Here is a 16,556-nt window from a genome sequence, read left to right as displayed (position 1 = left end):
AGGGCGGACTGATCGATGCCCATGATGCAGGGAGGGAGGCAAAGGATAGGAAGCAGGGAGGGAGGCTAGGGGCCACTGCTTGTCCAGGGAAGAAATGCAAGGAGAGGAAGAACACGGCCCACCAGGAATGGGCCCCACTTGGGGACGACAGAGAGGTAGGAGTCCAAGAGGGCCCACAGGGAGGTCTATGGCACATTCAGAGGACCGCCAAGGAGTACAGCCTGGGGGAAAGAGGGTGAATGTGACCAGATCTGGTTTTAGGTAATGCTAATGGGATAGCATAGGACACCGGGCACAGAGATGTCCCAGAGGAAGCTGAAACGCAGTCCTGGGGACGGCGTCGGGGTGACAGTAGAAACAGGCTTTCAGCGGGGGGGACGCCCCACTTGGGGGTTGGACAGGGAGAAGGGGCCCTGGAAGAGGGCTGAGGAGACAGTGGAATTAGGATTCATGCCAGTGGAGAGTTGTGTGCAAGACTGCAGAAATCAGGAGGGGCCCGGCAGGAGAACCCTTAGATTTGGGTTGAAGAAGCTGGGGGAGGGGAGAGCCCTTTCCAAGGAAGGTGGAGGCTAGAGAGGGCTGCCGCGGGGCAGTGTGGCCGGATGTCCAGTTCTGGACAGTCAGAGGCCTTCGAGGCGCTCTAGAGCCAAGGACTTCACAGTGACCTGATGACACCACAGGGCAGAGTGGCAAAGATCCCAGATAGCACAGGAGCCGCCTACCCACACTGAGAGGGCAGGGTGAAAACAGCAACCAAGCCCTCCCAGCCCAGAGACTCAGCTCAAACTTCTAGAAAAAATATGTAGTTAGTTATTTTACCAATAGGGAGACTGAGACCAGAGGGTCAGTCTTGGCCAAGCCTGGTGGCTGCCTCACCACCCACCAACACCCGACCCCAGGCTGAGGCTGGGGTAACGACAGAGCTCAGGCGGCTGAGGCCTGCACTCCAGTTCCGGTGTGGGTGGAGGGGCCGGCCCTGATTTCGAAACTCTCCTTCCTTTCCTGAGGCCGGCAGCAAAGCGCAGCCTCCGCAAAAGGGATCTGTGCGGTGGGTGAAGGCAGCCATTTACGGTGGACAGTCCACTGGGAGAGGCCTGACTCCAGCCAGGCCCACTGCCCCCATTCCCCAGTGCTCCCATCCCTGACTCCAGTGACCTGGCGGGGCCGCCTCCCCGCAAGCCTGGGCCCAGCCCGTCATGAGGCGACCACTAGACACCGGCCCAGGTCCCTGGGGAAGGTGCATTCAGGGACATCTCGGAGGTGATGGGAAGGGGAGCCAGCGTCTCCCGCCTCAGCCGCCCTCACAGGCACAGTCGGTACCCGCGAGGCCTGGGATAGGACGCCCGGGGCAGGAAGCCCAGGGCTCGCGTGAGTGCCGGCTGGGGAAACGCGGAGAGCCCAAAGGCCGCAGGACCGCGGCCTGCTGAGCACGCACGCGCACTCGCGCGCGCACGTCCCAGGGGCCCAGGCCCCGCCCCTGGCCGAACCGCCCCGCCCCCGGACTCCCTCCTTCCTTTTCCGGACCCACAAGCAGGGGTCTGCGCTGGGCCTGGGGCGCCCCCTGCAGGCTGCGGGCGGAGCCGTAGGCAGGCCCCGCCCGCCAGACCGCCCCCCGCAGACCCAGGCCCGGCTGAGGCCGGGGTCCCCGAGACGCGGGCCCTGGCTCCTTCCCCGGCGCGCGTGGTTGCCAAGGCGACTGAGCAGCGCCCCGCTCCAGCCCCCGGCGGGCGCGGCCCCGGCTGCGGTTGCCATGGCTGCGGGAGGCAAGGGGGCGCGCGGCCCGACGCCCCGCCCCGCCCCGGCGAGTCCCGCCCGGCCGGCCCGCCCGGCCCGCCCTCCTCACGGCCTGCGCCGCCGCCGCCGCCACTGCCGCCCGGCGCGGGGGCTGCGTAGGGCGCCACTCTAGGCTGCGCGGACCGTGGGCGAGAGGGCCGCGGCAGGCCCGAAGCCGAGGCGGGGCCGGGTCGCCCCCGCCGCGCCCGCCCTCCCTCCCGCGATGCGGCGCTGAGGCCCAGCATGGCCGGCCCGGGCCCCACCTTCCCGCTGCACCGGCTCGTCTGGGCGAACCGGCACCGCGAACTGGAGGCCGCGCTGCACAGCCGCCAGGTGAGACCCACCGGGCGCCCGGGCTGTCCTTCGCGCAGCCCACTCAAAGCCGTGGTCTCCGTCCTGGAGGCCGCCCGGCCTGAGCCGAAGCCCGGGTCACCTGCCCCTCTCGCTTGAGCCTCTGGCCTCGGCTTCCAGCGCTGGGCCTCGCCCGCCCGTCTGCCCGCTTCACACTGCATCCGGCCCCCGAATTCGCGCCACACCACCCCTGAGCCAGCAGGCTGAGGACAGGCAGCCTGGTTCTGGCCCCCAGGCCCCTCCAAACTCTTGACATCTGCAGCTGCACCTCTGCCTGACCAGGCTGCCTGACCAGGCCCCACCGCCGGATCCCCAGCTCTCTTCCTGGCCGAAGGCAGGAGAGGTGGGCAGGCCCTTCCCACCTGCTCCCCCCCCTCCTCCTACGAGGACACTGCAGGCCACCCTCAGCCATTTCCGTGGCCTGTCTGCTGTCTTTATTTCCCGCCATGCCCCCCAGCCGTGTTCAGCCTAGTGGCCTTCTTGCTTCTCTTTGCTTGCCCTGTGCTGAGTGCCCCATCTTCCCCAGCACGACATTGAACAGGAGGACCCCCGGGGGCGCACTCCCCTGGAGCTGGCTGTGTCCCTGGGGAACCTGGAGTCCGTCAGAGTCCTCCTTCGACACAATGCCAATGTGGGCAAAGAGAGCTGCCAGGGCTGGGCAGGTACTGCAGAGGGCACAGGGGCTCCCCTGAGGCTGGCGGTGGGGTTGGTGCCTGGGGCCATCGACAGAGCTCCCCTCAGCGGCCTGGTGCCCCTAGTCCTGCAGGAGGCAGTCAGCACTGGGGACCCCGAGATGGTACAGCTGGTGCTCCAGTATCGGGACTACCAGAGGGCCACACAGAGACTGGCTGGCATTCCGGAATTGCTCAACAAACTCCGCCAGGTACGGCGGGGACAGAGGTACGGTCCGTCAGGAGGGGTAGGGAGCCGCGTCAAGGGGCCGTGACACACTGCGTGGGGGGTCACTGGCCACCTGCCACCCACTCAGTCTGCGCAGCATGCTTTCCCATCGCTGTCGATGACAGTGACCCCATTCCAGGGTCATGTAGGGAAGAGGAGTCCAGGCCCACATGGGCGAGACGGGGCCCTTTAGGAGGAAAGCTGTTGCTGATGTCAGGGGTCCCTCGTACCAGAAATCTCCACAGAGCTTTAGATGTGGGCCTGTTCCCTGGGGGGAGAGTTTCATCTGACTCTGCAGGTGTGGCCTGGTGCCCCCGAGTACCTGTTGGCCCTCCTCAAGCATGGGGGGCAGGCCCAGAGGGGGTCATTGTGCCCTCTTTACACATGAGGACTCTGAGACCCAGGGGGAGCAAGAAATTCCCCCAGGGCCCCTCCGCAGTCTAGTGGCCAGGTGGACACTGACCTCCGGGCTCCAGATACTTAGAGTCTGTTTATCCCAAGACCTTATTAGGGCCCCACTTAGCCCACCGTTTCCTGGGGGGGTGTGGTTGTAGTGGGGGCGTAGCTAGGACATAGCGCTTGAAGACTTGCTGAGGGGCTGGACTCCCAGAGAGGGGCTACAGACAAGGAGCTCCCTAGGCCCGCCGATCCTCAGCACCAGGCCCTGACAGGTGCTCTGGTCTATCTCAGGCCCCCGATTTCTACGTGGAGATGAAGTGGGAGTTCACCAGCTGGGGTGAGTGAGGACCTCTTGGCTCCGCCTGGGGCGGGGCGGGGCGGGGGGATCCTATGGGAAAGAACCATGGTGACCCCCGCACTCCCTGCAGTGCCCCTTGTGTCCAAGATGTGCCCGAGCGACGTGTACCGAGTGTGGAAGCGGGGGGAGAGCCTGCGGGTGGACACCAGTCTTCTGGGCTTCGAGCACATGACCTGGCAGCGTGGCAGGAGGAGCTTTATCTTCAAGGGCCAGGGTGAGCTCTGGGGGACTCACTGTGGGCATGAGGCAGGCCAGGACCCCCCTCCACCCCCCGCCGGATTCTCTGTGGCTTGTGAGAACGGTGCTGTTCTTTTTCTCTACTTTCTGGAAACAGAGGTTGAGGGTGGAGGGGACCCACGGGCTGGGGCCTCACCCACTTAGCAGCAGGTGGCTGAGGGCACCGTGGTGGCCCTTTCCCCCGCTGTCTGGGGCCTGGCACTGACTTGTGCCCCTCACGCACCCGGGCCGGCTGGCAGAGGCAGGAGCCTTGGTGATGGAAGTGGACCACGACCGGCAGGTGGTGCACACCGAGACGCTGGGGCTCGCCCTGCAGGAGCCGGAAGCGCTGCTGGCCGCCATGCGGCCCAGTGAAGAGCATGTTGCCAGTCGGCTCACCTCTCCTATCGTCTCCACCCACCTGGACACGCGCAATGTGGCCTTCGAGAGGTCAGTTGGGGCCCGGCCACACCGCGGGTCCCGGTTCAGGCCTCTGGGAGGGTGAGCCGCTCAGAGGCTGCTCAGGTGGGGGCAGGGGTCCCTGCAGGCCCAGTGTCCCACCCAGACCACCTGCAGGTCCCGTGGCAACCTTCAGGCCCCTGCGTGTCTGTCCGAGGGCAGCTGTCTTCCTGGGAAGGAGGCTAGGTCAGGGGGCCCTCACGTGTTTTCCCATCACAACAAGGATTTAGGCTGTGGTTCAGGGCAGCTCTTCACCCCAGTGTGGGTTTCTCAGTAGTATGGCTGTTTCTGGGCCAGAGTCCTTTGTGGGTAGGGTCAGATTCCTACCAGCCAGGCTGTTCTCTCTCTGACAACATATGTCCCAGTTCCTGGAACAGACTTCAGAAATAACCTTTTTGAAAACCAAACAAACAAACAGCTTTATTGGAATATAATTTTGTATACCGAACAGTTCACCTGTTTAGAGTGTACGATTCAGTGGTTTTTAGCGTGTTTGCGGAAATGCTGCTATCACCCCAGTCAATTTTAGAACATTGTCATCACCCCAAAAAGAAATCCTGTAGCTGCCAACTCCTGTGCCCTCACCCCCTTCCCCAGCCCTAGGCAGCCACTCATTTACTTTCTCTGTAGATTTCCTTATTCGGGACTCTCCCATGAATGGAATCATGCGATACGTGGTCTTGTGTGACTTCTTTCACTGAGAACATTTTCACCCTTCATCCAGTTTAGTGTGTAACTGCTTCACCCTGTCCGTTGTATGCCTAGCTCACATTTTGTTTATTCACTCATCTACTGACGGACATGAGGATGGTTTCCACCTTTCGCCTTTATGAAGGTTTCTGTAAACATTAGTATACAAGGTTTTATGTGGACATAGTTTTCATTTCTCTCAGGTGTATACCTGGGAGTAGAATTGCTAGCTCATCTGGTAACCAGATGTTTAATTGTTTGAAGAACTGCCAGACTGTTTACCAAGGGGGCTGCAGCATTTTCCATCCCCTGCCCCCCCAGCAGCGTATGACGGTTCCAGTTCCTTCATGTCCTCACCAACATTGCTGTTCATTCATTTATTTTTGGATTACAACCACCCTAGCGGGTGTGAGAAGGGGTATTTCACTGTGGTTGTGATTTGCATTTCCTTCATGGTGAATGATGTGTGGAGCACCTTTTCATGTGCTCATTGGCCATTTATAGCTCTTTTTTTGGAGACGGGTCTGTTCACATCCTTTGCGCATTTAAAAAATTGGGTTGTCTTTTTATTATTGAGTTGCAAGAGTTCTTTATATATTCTAGATCTAAGTCCCTTCTCAGGTATGTGATTTGCAAATATTTTCTCCCGTTCTGTGGGCTGAGTTTTCACTCTCTTGACTGTGTCCTTTGACGACACATTTTTAATTTTCGTGAAATACACAATTTATGTATTTTTTTATTTTTTCCTCTTGTCACCTGTTCCTCCAGTGTCCTGTCTAACAATATTTTGTCAAACCCAAAGTGACAAAGATTTTCCCCTGTGTTTTCTTCTCAAAGTTTTATAGGTTTAGCTCTTACGTTTCGGTCTTTGATCCATTTTGAATTACTATTTGTGTATGGTGTGAGGAAAGGGTCTGACTTCATTGTTTTGCAGGTGATGACCCACTTGTCCCAGCACCATTTGTGCATAAGACTGCTCTTTTTCATTGAATGGTCTTAGCACCCTTGTGGAAAATCAGTTGACCAGAGATGTATGGGTTTATTTCTGGACTCTCAGTTCTATTCCGTTGACGTATATGCCAGTCCTTGTGCCAGGACCACACTGTCTTATAAGTGTTGCCTTGTGGTAAGTTTTGAAATTGGAAAGTGTGAGTCTTTTGACTTTGTTCTTCTTGCTCAGGATTATTTTGGGTATTCTGGGTCCCTTGCAATTTCATAGGAATTCCAGATTCAGTTGGTCAGTTTCTACAAAGATATTGTTGGGTGGGATTCTGATAGGGTTTGCGTTGAAACCGTAACTCGGCTTGGGGTGCACTGTCATCTTGACAGTGTTGAGTGTCCTCTTCCGTGACCATGTGACCATTTCCCACTTACTTACGTCTTTAATTTTTTTTCTTAATATTGTCATTTATAGCTCTAAGTTTCCCTCTAACCACTGTTTTAGCTGCATCCCACAAGTTTGAGTATTGTATCTCTATTTCCACTTATTTCAAAGCATTTTCTGATTTCTCTTTTGATTTATTCATTGACCCTTTGGGTTTTTTAGGAGTGTGTTTACTTTCCACACCTTTGTGAGTTTCCCAAATCTTTATTCTGTTATTGATTTCTTATTTCATTCTCTTGTGGTTGGAGAACATGCTTTGTATGACTTTTCTCCTTTCAGTTTTATTGAGGCTGCTTTTATGGCCTAGCATATGGTCCATCCTGAAGAATGTTTCATGTGCCACCTGAGGAGAATGTGCATTCTGTTGTTGTTGGGTGAAGTGTTCTAAGAAAGTCTGTTAAGTCTCTTTTATAGGGTTGTTCAAGTCTTCTGTTTCCTTGTTGATCTTTTGTCTCCTTGTCCTAGCCATTATCAAAAGTGGGATATTGATGTCTTGTAACTATTATTGTTGAATCAGACACACTTTTATTTTTCACTTTTTATTCTGGAAAATTTCAAACATGTATGAAAGAAGAGAGAATAGTTAGAATGTCCTCTTCGCCCAACTTCAACACTTAACCGACATTCTATCAATCTTGTTGAGTCTATCCTTCCTTGCTTTTTTCCTTTTTTCTCTGGACTATTTTATTTTATTTTATTTTTAGGGAGGGAGAGAGAGAGGTGGGGGGAGGGGCAGAGGGTGAGAGAGAATCTTAAGCAGACTTCATGCCCACCGTGGAGCCCACTGCGGGGCTCGATCTCACGACCCTGAGATCATGACCTGAGCCAAAATCAAGCATCGTTACCCTCAACTGACTGAGCTCCCCAGGTGCCTCTTCCCTGAACTTTTTTTTTTTTTAGTTTTATTTATTTATTTGACAGAGAGAGACACAGCGAGAGAGGGAACACAAGCAGGGAGAGTGGGAGAGGGAGAAGCAGGCTTCCCGCTGAGCCGGGAGCCCGATGCGGGGCTCGATCCCAGGACCCTGGGACCATGACCTGAGCCGAAGGCAGCCACTTAATGACTGAGCCACCCAGGAGCCCCCAAACTTTTTTTTTTTTTTTAAGATTTTATTTATTTGAGAGAGAGAGTGAGAGAGCGCACAGGTGGGGGGAGGGGCAGAGGGAGAGGGATGAGCGGGCCCCCACTGAGCAGGGCTTGATCCTAGGACCCCGGGATCATGACCGGAGCTGAAGTCAGACACTTAACCAACTGAGCCATCCAGGCGCCCCTTCCTGGACTATTTAAAGCACATCCCAGATGTCATATCACTTTAACAGTAAATGCTTGTGCACATGACTCTAACAGATAAGGATGTTTATAAGACCAGCCCCAACACCATTATCACACCTAACAAATTAATGATAATTCCTCAGTACTTTTTAGTCCCCAGTCCCTGTTTGATTGTCCCCAGCTGTCCAGGCATCCTCTCAAGGCCCTTGCGTTTCATAGTGGGAAGGCGAATTGGAAGGGGTCTCTGGAAGGGAAGGCTCTGGCTAGGGCCGAGGGGTCCGGATCCTCACGAGCTCCTGTTTGGTCTGTTTCAGGAACAAATGTGGTATCTGGGGCTGGCGGTCTGAGAAGATGGAAACCGTTAGCGGCTACGAGGCCAAGGCAGGAGAGGCTAGTGGTGGGGGCTGGGGTAGGAGACAAGGCCCAGGAACTCCACTGCTTCTCCACACCCACCCATGTGGAGGAGAGACAGAGTAGCCCGTGGGCTCTGGAAGCCCCGTGTGGCCATGGGAACTCCGGGGGGCCCGAGTGCCCAGGCCCCGCCGAGCACACAGGGATCACCCCAGCACGGGCCCCGACTCGGGTTACCGAGATGACACGAGGAGCGCTTTCCCCTCATGACTGAGCCCCCACGGTTCAGACCCCGCCACCTCCTCCACAGTGGGGGGCGAGATCCTGTCTGTCCCTGCAGAGAGGAGGACGTGGGTCCTGTACTGGTGAGGCTGAGTGTGGGAAACAGGCTCTGAGCCCTCAGCTCCCCCCGTGTCCCCCCTGCTCCCCAGGTATACAGTGCCACCAATGTGGAGCTGGTGACACGCACTCGCACGGAGCACCTCTCTGATCAGGACAAGTCGAGGAGCAAAGGTAAACCGAGGTGCGCCTGCCTGCTGCCCAGTCACACCATATGCTGGGGTCACCCTGGTCTGGGGTTAGGGCCACAACGTCTGGGACAAGCTGGGAGGCCTCCCCATTCCCATGTGCTCTGTCTCCCACCCGACAGGAGGCTCCCAGAGTGGACGGGGGGGGCAGTCTGGGGGCAGTGGCCCAAAGTCTCCTCATGGGCTCCCACCCTTTCTCCTTAGGAGGGAAGACTCCATTCCAGTCCTTCCTCGGGATGGCCCAGCAGCACTCCTCCCACAGCGGGGTGAGCCAGGCCCCCAGGTGGGGGGGTCACGGGCAGGGGGCCGGTGGGCAGGGCCAGGCAGGCACCCTCCTGAGCACTAAGTCTGTTCATGGGGCCCTCCCAGGCTCCTGTGCAGCAGGCCGCCAGCCCCACCAACCCCACAGCCATTTCCCCCAGTGAATACTTCGATCCCAACTTCAGCCTGGAGTCGAGGAACATTGGCCGCCCCATTGAGATGTCCAGCAAAGTACAGAGGTGAGGTCTTGGAGCTGGCTTTGGGACTTCCCTCAGGGACGGGGACCCTGCCTGGTCCCCCTGAGCCCTTGCAGACTCCTGTCACACTTGGGGCCCACCAGAGTGGGGGACCCACTCACCCAGCTGGCTTCCTGCTAGATTCTCCTCCTTGGGTCCAGGAGCAAGGTCTGTCTTATCCGTGGTTATTAGCACCAGCTCGGGGGCTTGGCCCAGAGGACTGGTTACTCTTGTCTGGTGAATGAATGAATGGGCAGCACCGCCCATTTATGGCTTTCTGTTCAATTGAATGAGCACCTGCTGGAGGCCAGCTTATGGCAAAGGGGAAGGGCTCACAGCGCTGCCATCTCCTGACTCCGTGGCCCCAGGAAATGTCTTCCCCTCCGAGAGTCTGTTCTCCTCAGTAAAATAACAGTCACACTTGTCCCCCTGCTCACAAGGGCACTGGGAGGATCTGATGAGCCATGACATAGAGCTTACGGTGGGCCCAGCACTGTCCAGGGACCACAGGTAGACTCCGCATCCAGACGAGTTGAGGCTACCATAGGCCCCAGCCTGGGCCCAGGGTCTGGGGGGCAGCTCGGGCAGTAGGGCCAGAAGGACATACGCTCCTGGGGAAGGCAGGCGGGACAGCTGAGCAGACAAGAGGGCAACGCAGTCTTGGCAGAGAGTGTGAGTAAAGGCAGGTGTCCAGGCTGGGTGGGTCTTAACAGAGGGGCCGCCAGAGGTTCCTTGACTCACGTCCTGTGCAGGTTCAAGGCCACGCTCTGGCTGAGTGAGGAGCACCCGCTCTCCCTGGGTGACCAGGTGACGCCCATCATTGACCTGATGGCTATCAGCAACGCTCACTTTGCCAAGCTGCGTGACTTCATCACCCTGCGCCTTCCCCCCGGCTTCCCAGTCAAGATTGGTGAGGGGTGGCCTGGGGCACCGGGGGCCCTTGGGCAGCTCCTGGGGACGGGGGCCGGCCGCTGGCCCCGGTGGCTCAGGCCCGCTGTCTCTTCACAGAGATTCCCCTTTTCCACGTGCTCAATGCCCGCATCACCTTCAGCAACCTGTGTGGCTGTGACGAGCCCCTGAGCTCAGTGTGGGTGCCGGCCCCTGGCCCTGGCGGCCCAGCCTCAGGTACCGCGGCAGGGAGGCGGGCTGCGCCGCTCCCTGGTCCCCGAGCCCCGGGGCTGAGCGTGGCCCTTCTCCCGCGCAGGGAGCCCTTTCCCGTGTGAGGTGGATCCCGCCGTGTTTGAGGTGCCCGAGGGGTACAGCGTGCTGGGCACAGAGCGCAGCGAGCCCCTTCGCGACGAGGATGACGACCTGCTCCAGTTTGCCATCCGGCAGAGCCTGCTGGAGGCGGGCGCGGAGGCCGAGCAGGTGGGACGCGGGCAGGGGCCGGCCCGCCTGGGTGCTGGCACGGGTGGCAGGCGTGACAGCTCCGGGCTTCGTCTGCTGCAGGTGACCGTCTGGGAAGCCCTGACCAACACCCGGCCTGGTGCCCACCCTCTTCCCCAGGCCACCGCTTATGAGGAGCAGCTTCAGCTGGAGCGGTGAGGCCCTCTAGGACCTACTAGGACAGTGTCTCAGCCTGCCCTGCCCCGAGGACCCTGCCAGCCAGGGGGTCCTTGGCTGGTGGCGGCGGGTAGTGGGGAGGCACTAGGCCCGGGATCCCATGCCCTCTCCAAGGCCACCTTCCATAAGCAGTGCTGCCTACCATGGAAGGCAGCGTGAGGATGGGGGAGACGGGGCCCCTCGCCTTGTCTCTTTTCTCTGGTCTTCTGGGTCCCAGCCACCCTGTCCTTGCCCTTGTCCTCCATAGCCATGATCCTGCCCTTAGCCTTCTTCCCCAGCCTGAGCGCTCACTGGTCTGCCCTTCCTCTCACGCCTTGTCTGGAAGGGCCCTCCAAGAAAGCCTGCGGATGTCCACAGAGCCCAACGGCCCAGAATCCCCTCACAGGACCCCCCCGGCCCCAGCCCCCCCAAGCTTTGAGGAGCAGCTTCGCCTGGCCCTGGAGTTGTCTTCGAGGGAGCACGAGGAGCAGGAACGACGGGGGCAGCAGGAGGAGGAGGACTTGCAGAGGATCCTGCAGCTCTCGCTCACAGAGCACTGAGCACCCGGCCCCTGGGAGGGCTGTCTGGGCTGCTGCCCCACCTGCTTTTGTAACTTATTTATTTATAAACTCTCTGCTGCTAAGCTTGGGGCCTGGAGCCCTGGAGGTGGACTTGCGTTGGAGACCTAGGTGGAAATAAAGAGACTTTGAGCAGCAGGCTTATTCTGCTCAATGGGGAGACAAGGTGGGGAGGTGACATTGAGGGTGGATGCTGTGGGCAATGGCTGCAGACCTGGGTTTGAATCCTGGCTGTAGCCCTTTCAGTTTCTCCGAGCCTCAGTTTCCTCAGCTGTAAAATGAGACCGCCTCCCACTCCCCAGGGCTGTTGGGAGGGTGAAATGAACCCACATATGTCAAGTCCCTTACAGAGTAGGTGCTCCATTAACATCAATTCCCTGGAGTCCTCCTGTGACTCACTGGGTCTTTACCAGAACCCACCTGTGCTCCTGTCTGAGAGGGGGAAAGGCTGGGCCTCCAGACTACTGCCAGCCATCTGGGAGGAGCCCCCTGCACGCCAGGCCTGGATTCCTGCACTGACTCCAGCATGTTCTATCCCAGTGATTTGGACAAGTCACTTCCCTCTGCTGCAGCTCTGCCCTGCGCACCTCCAAGGTGGCCCTGAGGGTCCCCTGTGAGCTACGGGGGGTCAGTTCTAAATCCCGCCTGATTTCCCCTGAAGCTCTGCATGTCTCCCAAGGATTCGTGCAGAAGGGCCAATCAGCAAGGAGAAATAATTTTGGGGTCCCCCCCAACTTAAGACTGTGTCTGATCCTCTCCAAGACCTGTGTCCCCAGTCCTGCTTCCCTAGGTCCCAACTCTTCTAGGTAGTAGCACGGTTGAGGTCCAAAGCAGAACTCAGGTGACCTAAGTGGGCGGAGCCGGGAGGGCAGGGGCAGGGGCGCCTCCCCGGAGGAGGGACCCAACCCGGGAACGAAGGCCGCAAGTTGCAGGACCTCTGGACACTTCCCACCCGGCCGCGCTCCGCACCTGCGCCCCGCCCCGGGTCCGCCCCCAACGTGTCCGGGGGCGGGGGCGAGGCGGCCGAACCGGAGGAGACGCGAAGGGAGGGGCGGCAGCCGCTTCGCGCTGGCTCCGGAGGCCCGGCTGGACGAGTGTCTGGCCCTTTAAGGGCCGCCCCCGAGGAGGTGCCAGGCCCTGGTGGCTCCGATCTCTCCTTCCTGGTCCTGCGGGGCAGGGACTGTCCGTAGAGCTGTGGGAGGGCAAAGTGCCCGGACCGGCCCAGGTGTCCCCGGCCAGGCCCCATGGCCCTGGTCACCGTGAGCCGCTCCCCCCCGACCAGCGGCCACTCCACGCCTGTGGGGCCCACGGTAAGTCTGGCTTTGCCGTGGTCCGGCCCACGCAGTTGGCTGCCAGCTGCGCCTGGGGGAGCGCGTCCTGCCCACGGCCAGTCTCCCCTTGAGCCTGGGGGTGCGGGGAGGGGGACCCCAAGTATCACGCTGGAGGGGATTGGGAGGGGGTCTTGAGGCTCCCAGGAACTCAGACCAAAGATCTGGAACCCCGAAGCGCCAGCCCAGACTGCAGAGGCCCTACCCACTTCCAGGCCCAGATCTGGGCCAACCCCTTGGACACCTCCAGCACCCCCACCCACTCTCACCCCACGCTGCCCCACCTGGACCTGGGCCCAGGCTCCCCCAGTGCCTCCGGGTGCGGAGTGGACTGGGGTGGGAAGGGACCTGACACCTTTCCTGGTTCCAGTCCCTAGTTGGGAGGCGGGGGCGATGGCACCCTGAGAGCAGAGAGGAGAGTCCTTGCCACTGCCCGCCTCACTCTGCCCTGGGGGCTGCTTTCTCAGCAGGACCAGGCATCCAAGCGGGGAAGCCGGCTCCAGCGAAGGTGAGCACCTCTCCCCAACACAGACACCCACATCCAGCTGCCAGGCCTGGCCACTGCCACCCTGGAGGACTCGCAGCCAAAGCCAACTCCTGAATCTGTGGGGCGGTGTTGCCAGTGGGCACGGCTGGTGGGCGCAGTTGGCTTGCAGCACTGACTTGGCTGCCTTTGCTTCCATCTTCCCCCTGGTCACCACCATCGTGGACCCTGGCTCAGGCCCGTAGTCACAAACCAAAGGGCAGGTTGAGACAACAGGGCCCGAGGACTCCTGGGTCACCACCAAGTTTACAGCATCTCCTGAGTTAGGCAGGTACAAAGGAAAGGGAGCAACCCTTGCCCGCCCCCAACCCTTAGACAAGTGGGTTGAGGGCTTGAGAGCCTCCAAGACTGTAGTTCCCCAAATGGGCTGGCCTCAGCACTTGGGAACCGGTTAGAAATGCACATTCTCAGGCCTCCACTCCAGACCTACTGACTCTCCAGGGATGGCGCCCAACCCCCGTTTTAACAAGCTTGGTGGGTGATTTGGATGCACCTGTCCTGAGGGGTACGAGGGACCCTGATGGCTTCCCTGCTGCCCTGCCAGGCAGAGCTTCGCAGTCCTTCGCGGGGCTGTCCTGAGACTGCAGGATGGAGAGGACGAGGGAGAAGCAGCTGAGGCTGGCCCCGAGGTGGTGGAGAGACCCCCAGGTGAAGAACAGCCCCACGGGGACCAGACGGATGATGGGCATGGGCCCCAGAGCCCCAGGAAGCAGGAGCAGAGCCAGCACCTGCATCTCATGGTGGAGCTGCTGAGGCCGCAGGACGACATCCGCCTGGTGAGGGGCGGCCCAGAGCCCCCTGAGAAGCGGGGAGAGCCCGCCCTTGGGTGGGTGGGGGGGCAGGATGGAAGAGAGCTAGCCCGTGTGTCTGAGTGGGGAGCAGTAATATGAACCCCCAAGCCCTGGTGAGCCTGCCGGCTCAGCTAGTCGTTTTGACAGGGCACAGTCAAGTCTTCAGGGCTCTGGCGGTGTGGGAAACGGTGGCAGGAGGTCTGTCCTGCTTGAGCCCATAGGGCCAGATTAGGGCCGAGAGCTGGCCGTTACACAGAGACGGGGTTCTGTGCAACCCGCGCAAGCCCTTCCTGACCCCGCGAGCTGTCTGCGTACTGAAGGCCTGGCCTGGGGCTCAGGAGGGCCTGCTGAGCCGGAGGGGGCCCAGGCGCCATGGGGCACAGGTGAGAGCTTGAGGACCAGCTCCCAGATGCCTGTGGGGCACCTCCTTGTCTGCCGCAAGATGGGAAAAACAAAAGCAGGCGGTCTCTCTAAAGCTGAATTTATTCCACTGAAATACCATCCTTCATTGCGGGATCGAGTCCTTAGTATTTCTTGGGTGAGAAACCTTTCTTGAATCCAGTGATGGTGATGGCAAGTGCAAAGGTTTTTTTTCTAAGCCTCCTTCCTAGGCAGAAATTGAAAACGGGCAATCTGTGTCAGGCCCATTCTCCCCTTTTTTCCACACATACCCCCTTTAAGAAAAATCTTCTTAAACATTTTGTGGGACCGTGAAATCCACAAGTGGGGAACCATCAGATTATAACCACCAATCTGGTGTCTGAGAAGAGGAGGGCGGGCAGCATGTCTGTTCTAGGCCCAGGACTGTGTCAGGCGGGGGTGGGGGGTGCAGGGTCTTCTGGGGCCACTGTGACCCTGGGCTTCTCCCTCCTTATCTCCCCCAGGCAGCCCAGCTGGAAGCAGCCCGGCCCCCCCGGCTCCGCTACCTGCTGGTAGTTTCCACACGAGAACACCTGAGCCGGGATGAGACCGTCCTCCTGGGGGTGGACTTCCCCGATAGCAGGTGGGAGCAGGGAGAGGAAGGGGGGTGGGGGCGGGGAAGTGAGATGCTGGGGGACAGTGGCTTTTCTTCTGTCCCCTGCCAGTTCCCCCAGCTGCACCCTGGGCCTGGTCTTGCCTCTCTGGAGTGACACCCAGGTGTACCTAGATGGAGATGGGTAAGAGGTGGCAGCTAGGGGGAGGAGAGAGGGGAGGGGTGGGGCCAGCGGGGCGATGTGTATGATGGGGCAGCTGGGCACTGGGGAGCCGTGGGAGAACTCTGGGCTGGGCATCTGGCGCCTGGGCCTACTCAGCTCCATCTCTGGTTTGCTGTGTGAACCTAGGCAAGTCACCTAGCTTCTCTGGGCCTCAGCTACCCCATATCTGGCAAATGGGGCTTGTCTTGAAGCCCAGTGATGTGTGTACATTCTGTGGAGCAGCCTCACGAGGTAGCTAGTGGCTTGGCCTCTCAGGGGGCTCTGTGCCAGAGCCTGGAGTTGGGTTCTACCCCCGCCCGATCTCCCTCAGGGGCTTCAGTGTGACGTCTGGTGGGCAGAGCCGGATCTTCAAGCCCATCTCCATCCAGACCATGTGGTAAGGGTTAGGGTGGCCCATCCTCTTCTCAGGGATGGCTGAGGGGCTGGGGAGGGGTGGCAGGGAGGCCAGTGTGATCCAGCCTCTCCCCTGTCCTAGGGCCACACTCCAGGTGCTACACCAGGCATGTGAGGCGGCCCTCGGCAGTGGCCTTGTGCCGGGGGGCAGTGCCCTGACCTGGGCTGGACACTATCAGGACAGACTGAGCTCCGACCAGAGCTGCCTCAACGAGTGGATGGCCATGGCCGACCTGGAGTCTCTGCGGCCTCCCAGCGCCAAGCCTGGCCGGTCAGTGCAGGGAGGGGAGGAGAGGGAGGGTGTCGCAGCAGAGTGGGGAAGGTGTCCCTGGACTGACGGGCTCGGCTCCCAGGCCCTCAGAACAGGAGCAGATGGAGCAGGCGATCCGGGCTGAGCTGTGGGATGTGCTGGACACCAGTGACCTGGAGAGCGTCACTTCCAAAGAGGTGGGCTGGGGGGCGCCCGGCTGGCTCGGGGTCTCAGGGTCATGAGTTCAAGCCCCACCTTGGGCGTGGGGCTTACTTTAAAAAAAAAAAACAACCAAAAACACAGAAAACCCAAAGAGGTGGGCTGGTGCTGGGGAGGAGCAGGGGTGAGGAGGGAGCTGGGCCCCGGGTGGGGGGTGGGGGGCGGTCCTCCACCTGGGGCAGAGCTTTCCTCTCTTTCTTCCCACCTTGCTTGCCTCCTGCCCTGAGCCAGGCCCCCACGCCTGGCTCAGCTCCTCTGTCCAGATGGGACGGGTGCGCCCTCTGAGGCCCCAGAGGGAAGGGTCGGGCATCAGGACACTCGCAAGGGACCCCCTGAGCCTCGGCGCCCCTGTGGCTCTGCCTGCAGATCCGCCAGGCCCTGGAGTTGCGCCTGGGCCGGCCGCTGGAACAGTACCGCGACTTCATCGACAACCAGATGCTGTTGCTCATGGCCCAGCAAGATCGCGCCTCCCGCATCTTCCCCCACCTCTACCTGGTGAGCAGCAGCTGGAGGGGTGGGGGGGCGGGGCGACGCTGC

General features: G+C 59.9%; 2 protein-coding genes across 7 annotated transcripts in view; both read left to right on the top strand.

The window, feature by feature from the left end:
• Window positions 1-1,859: 1,859 nt before the first annotated feature.
• On the top strand, window positions 1,860-11,436 carry ANKRD13D (ankyrin repeat domain 13D). 6 transcript variants are annotated; one of them, XM_081797688.1, is made up of 15 exons: window positions 1,860-2,106; window positions 2,651-2,786; window positions 2,883-3,007; window positions 3,715-3,760; window positions 3,852-3,995; window positions 4,258-4,447; window positions 8,118-8,184; window positions 8,586-8,667; window positions 8,886-8,947; window positions 9,051-9,181; window positions 9,931-10,088; window positions 10,187-10,303; window positions 10,383-10,546; window positions 10,628-10,719; window positions 11,082-11,436. In XM_081797688.1, the coding sequence occupies exons 1-15, from the start codon at window positions 2,017-2,019 to the stop codon at window positions 11,278-11,280; spliced, it is 1,803 nt and encodes a 600-aa protein (XP_081653814.1). In that variant the 5' UTR covers window positions 1,860-2,016; the 3' UTR covers window positions 11,281-11,436. The 6 variants fall into 6 exon arrangements, with proteins under 6 accessions (XP_081653814.1, XP_081653815.1, XP_006743681.2 ...); XM_006743618.2 differs by having other exon boundaries at window positions 1,862-2,106; window positions 11,067-11,436; XM_081797690.1 differs by having other exon boundaries at window positions 1,877-2,106; window positions 2,866-3,024; window positions 11,067-11,436.
• Window positions 11,437-12,419: 983 nt separating this feature from the next.
• SSH3 (slingshot protein phosphatase 3) overlaps window positions 12,420-16,556 on the top strand; it is a 7,299-nt gene continuing 3,162 nt past the window's right edge. The window contains exons 1-9 of the mRNA XM_081798534.1: window positions 12,420-12,608; window positions 13,097-13,134; window positions 13,715-13,946; window positions 14,846-14,964; window positions 15,047-15,118; window positions 15,468-15,533; window positions 15,633-15,821; window positions 15,904-15,997; window positions 16,386-16,533. Coding sequence (XP_081654660.1) covers window positions 12,543-12,608; window positions 13,097-13,134; window positions 13,715-13,946; window positions 14,846-14,964; window positions 15,047-15,118; window positions 15,468-15,533; window positions 15,633-15,821; window positions 15,904-15,997; window positions 16,386-16,533 — 1,024 coding nt within the window. The 5' untranslated portion in view covers window positions 12,420-12,542. The remainder of the gene's footprint in view (window positions 12,609-13,096; window positions 13,135-13,714; window positions 13,947-14,845; window positions 14,965-15,046; window positions 15,119-15,467; window positions 15,534-15,632; window positions 15,822-15,903; window positions 15,998-16,385; window positions 16,534-16,556) is intronic.

Source organism: Leptonychotes weddellii, chromosome 11, assembly GCF_054177405.1.
Source record: "Leptonychotes weddellii isolate Sample4059 chromosome 11, ASM5417740v2, whole genome shotgun sequence".
NCBI lineage: Eukaryota > Metazoa > Chordata > Mammalia > Carnivora > Phocidae > Leptonychotes > Leptonychotes weddellii.
The sequence above is the reverse complement of the archived record's forward strand: the minus strand, read 5'-3'. Positions and strand labels throughout refer to the sequence as shown.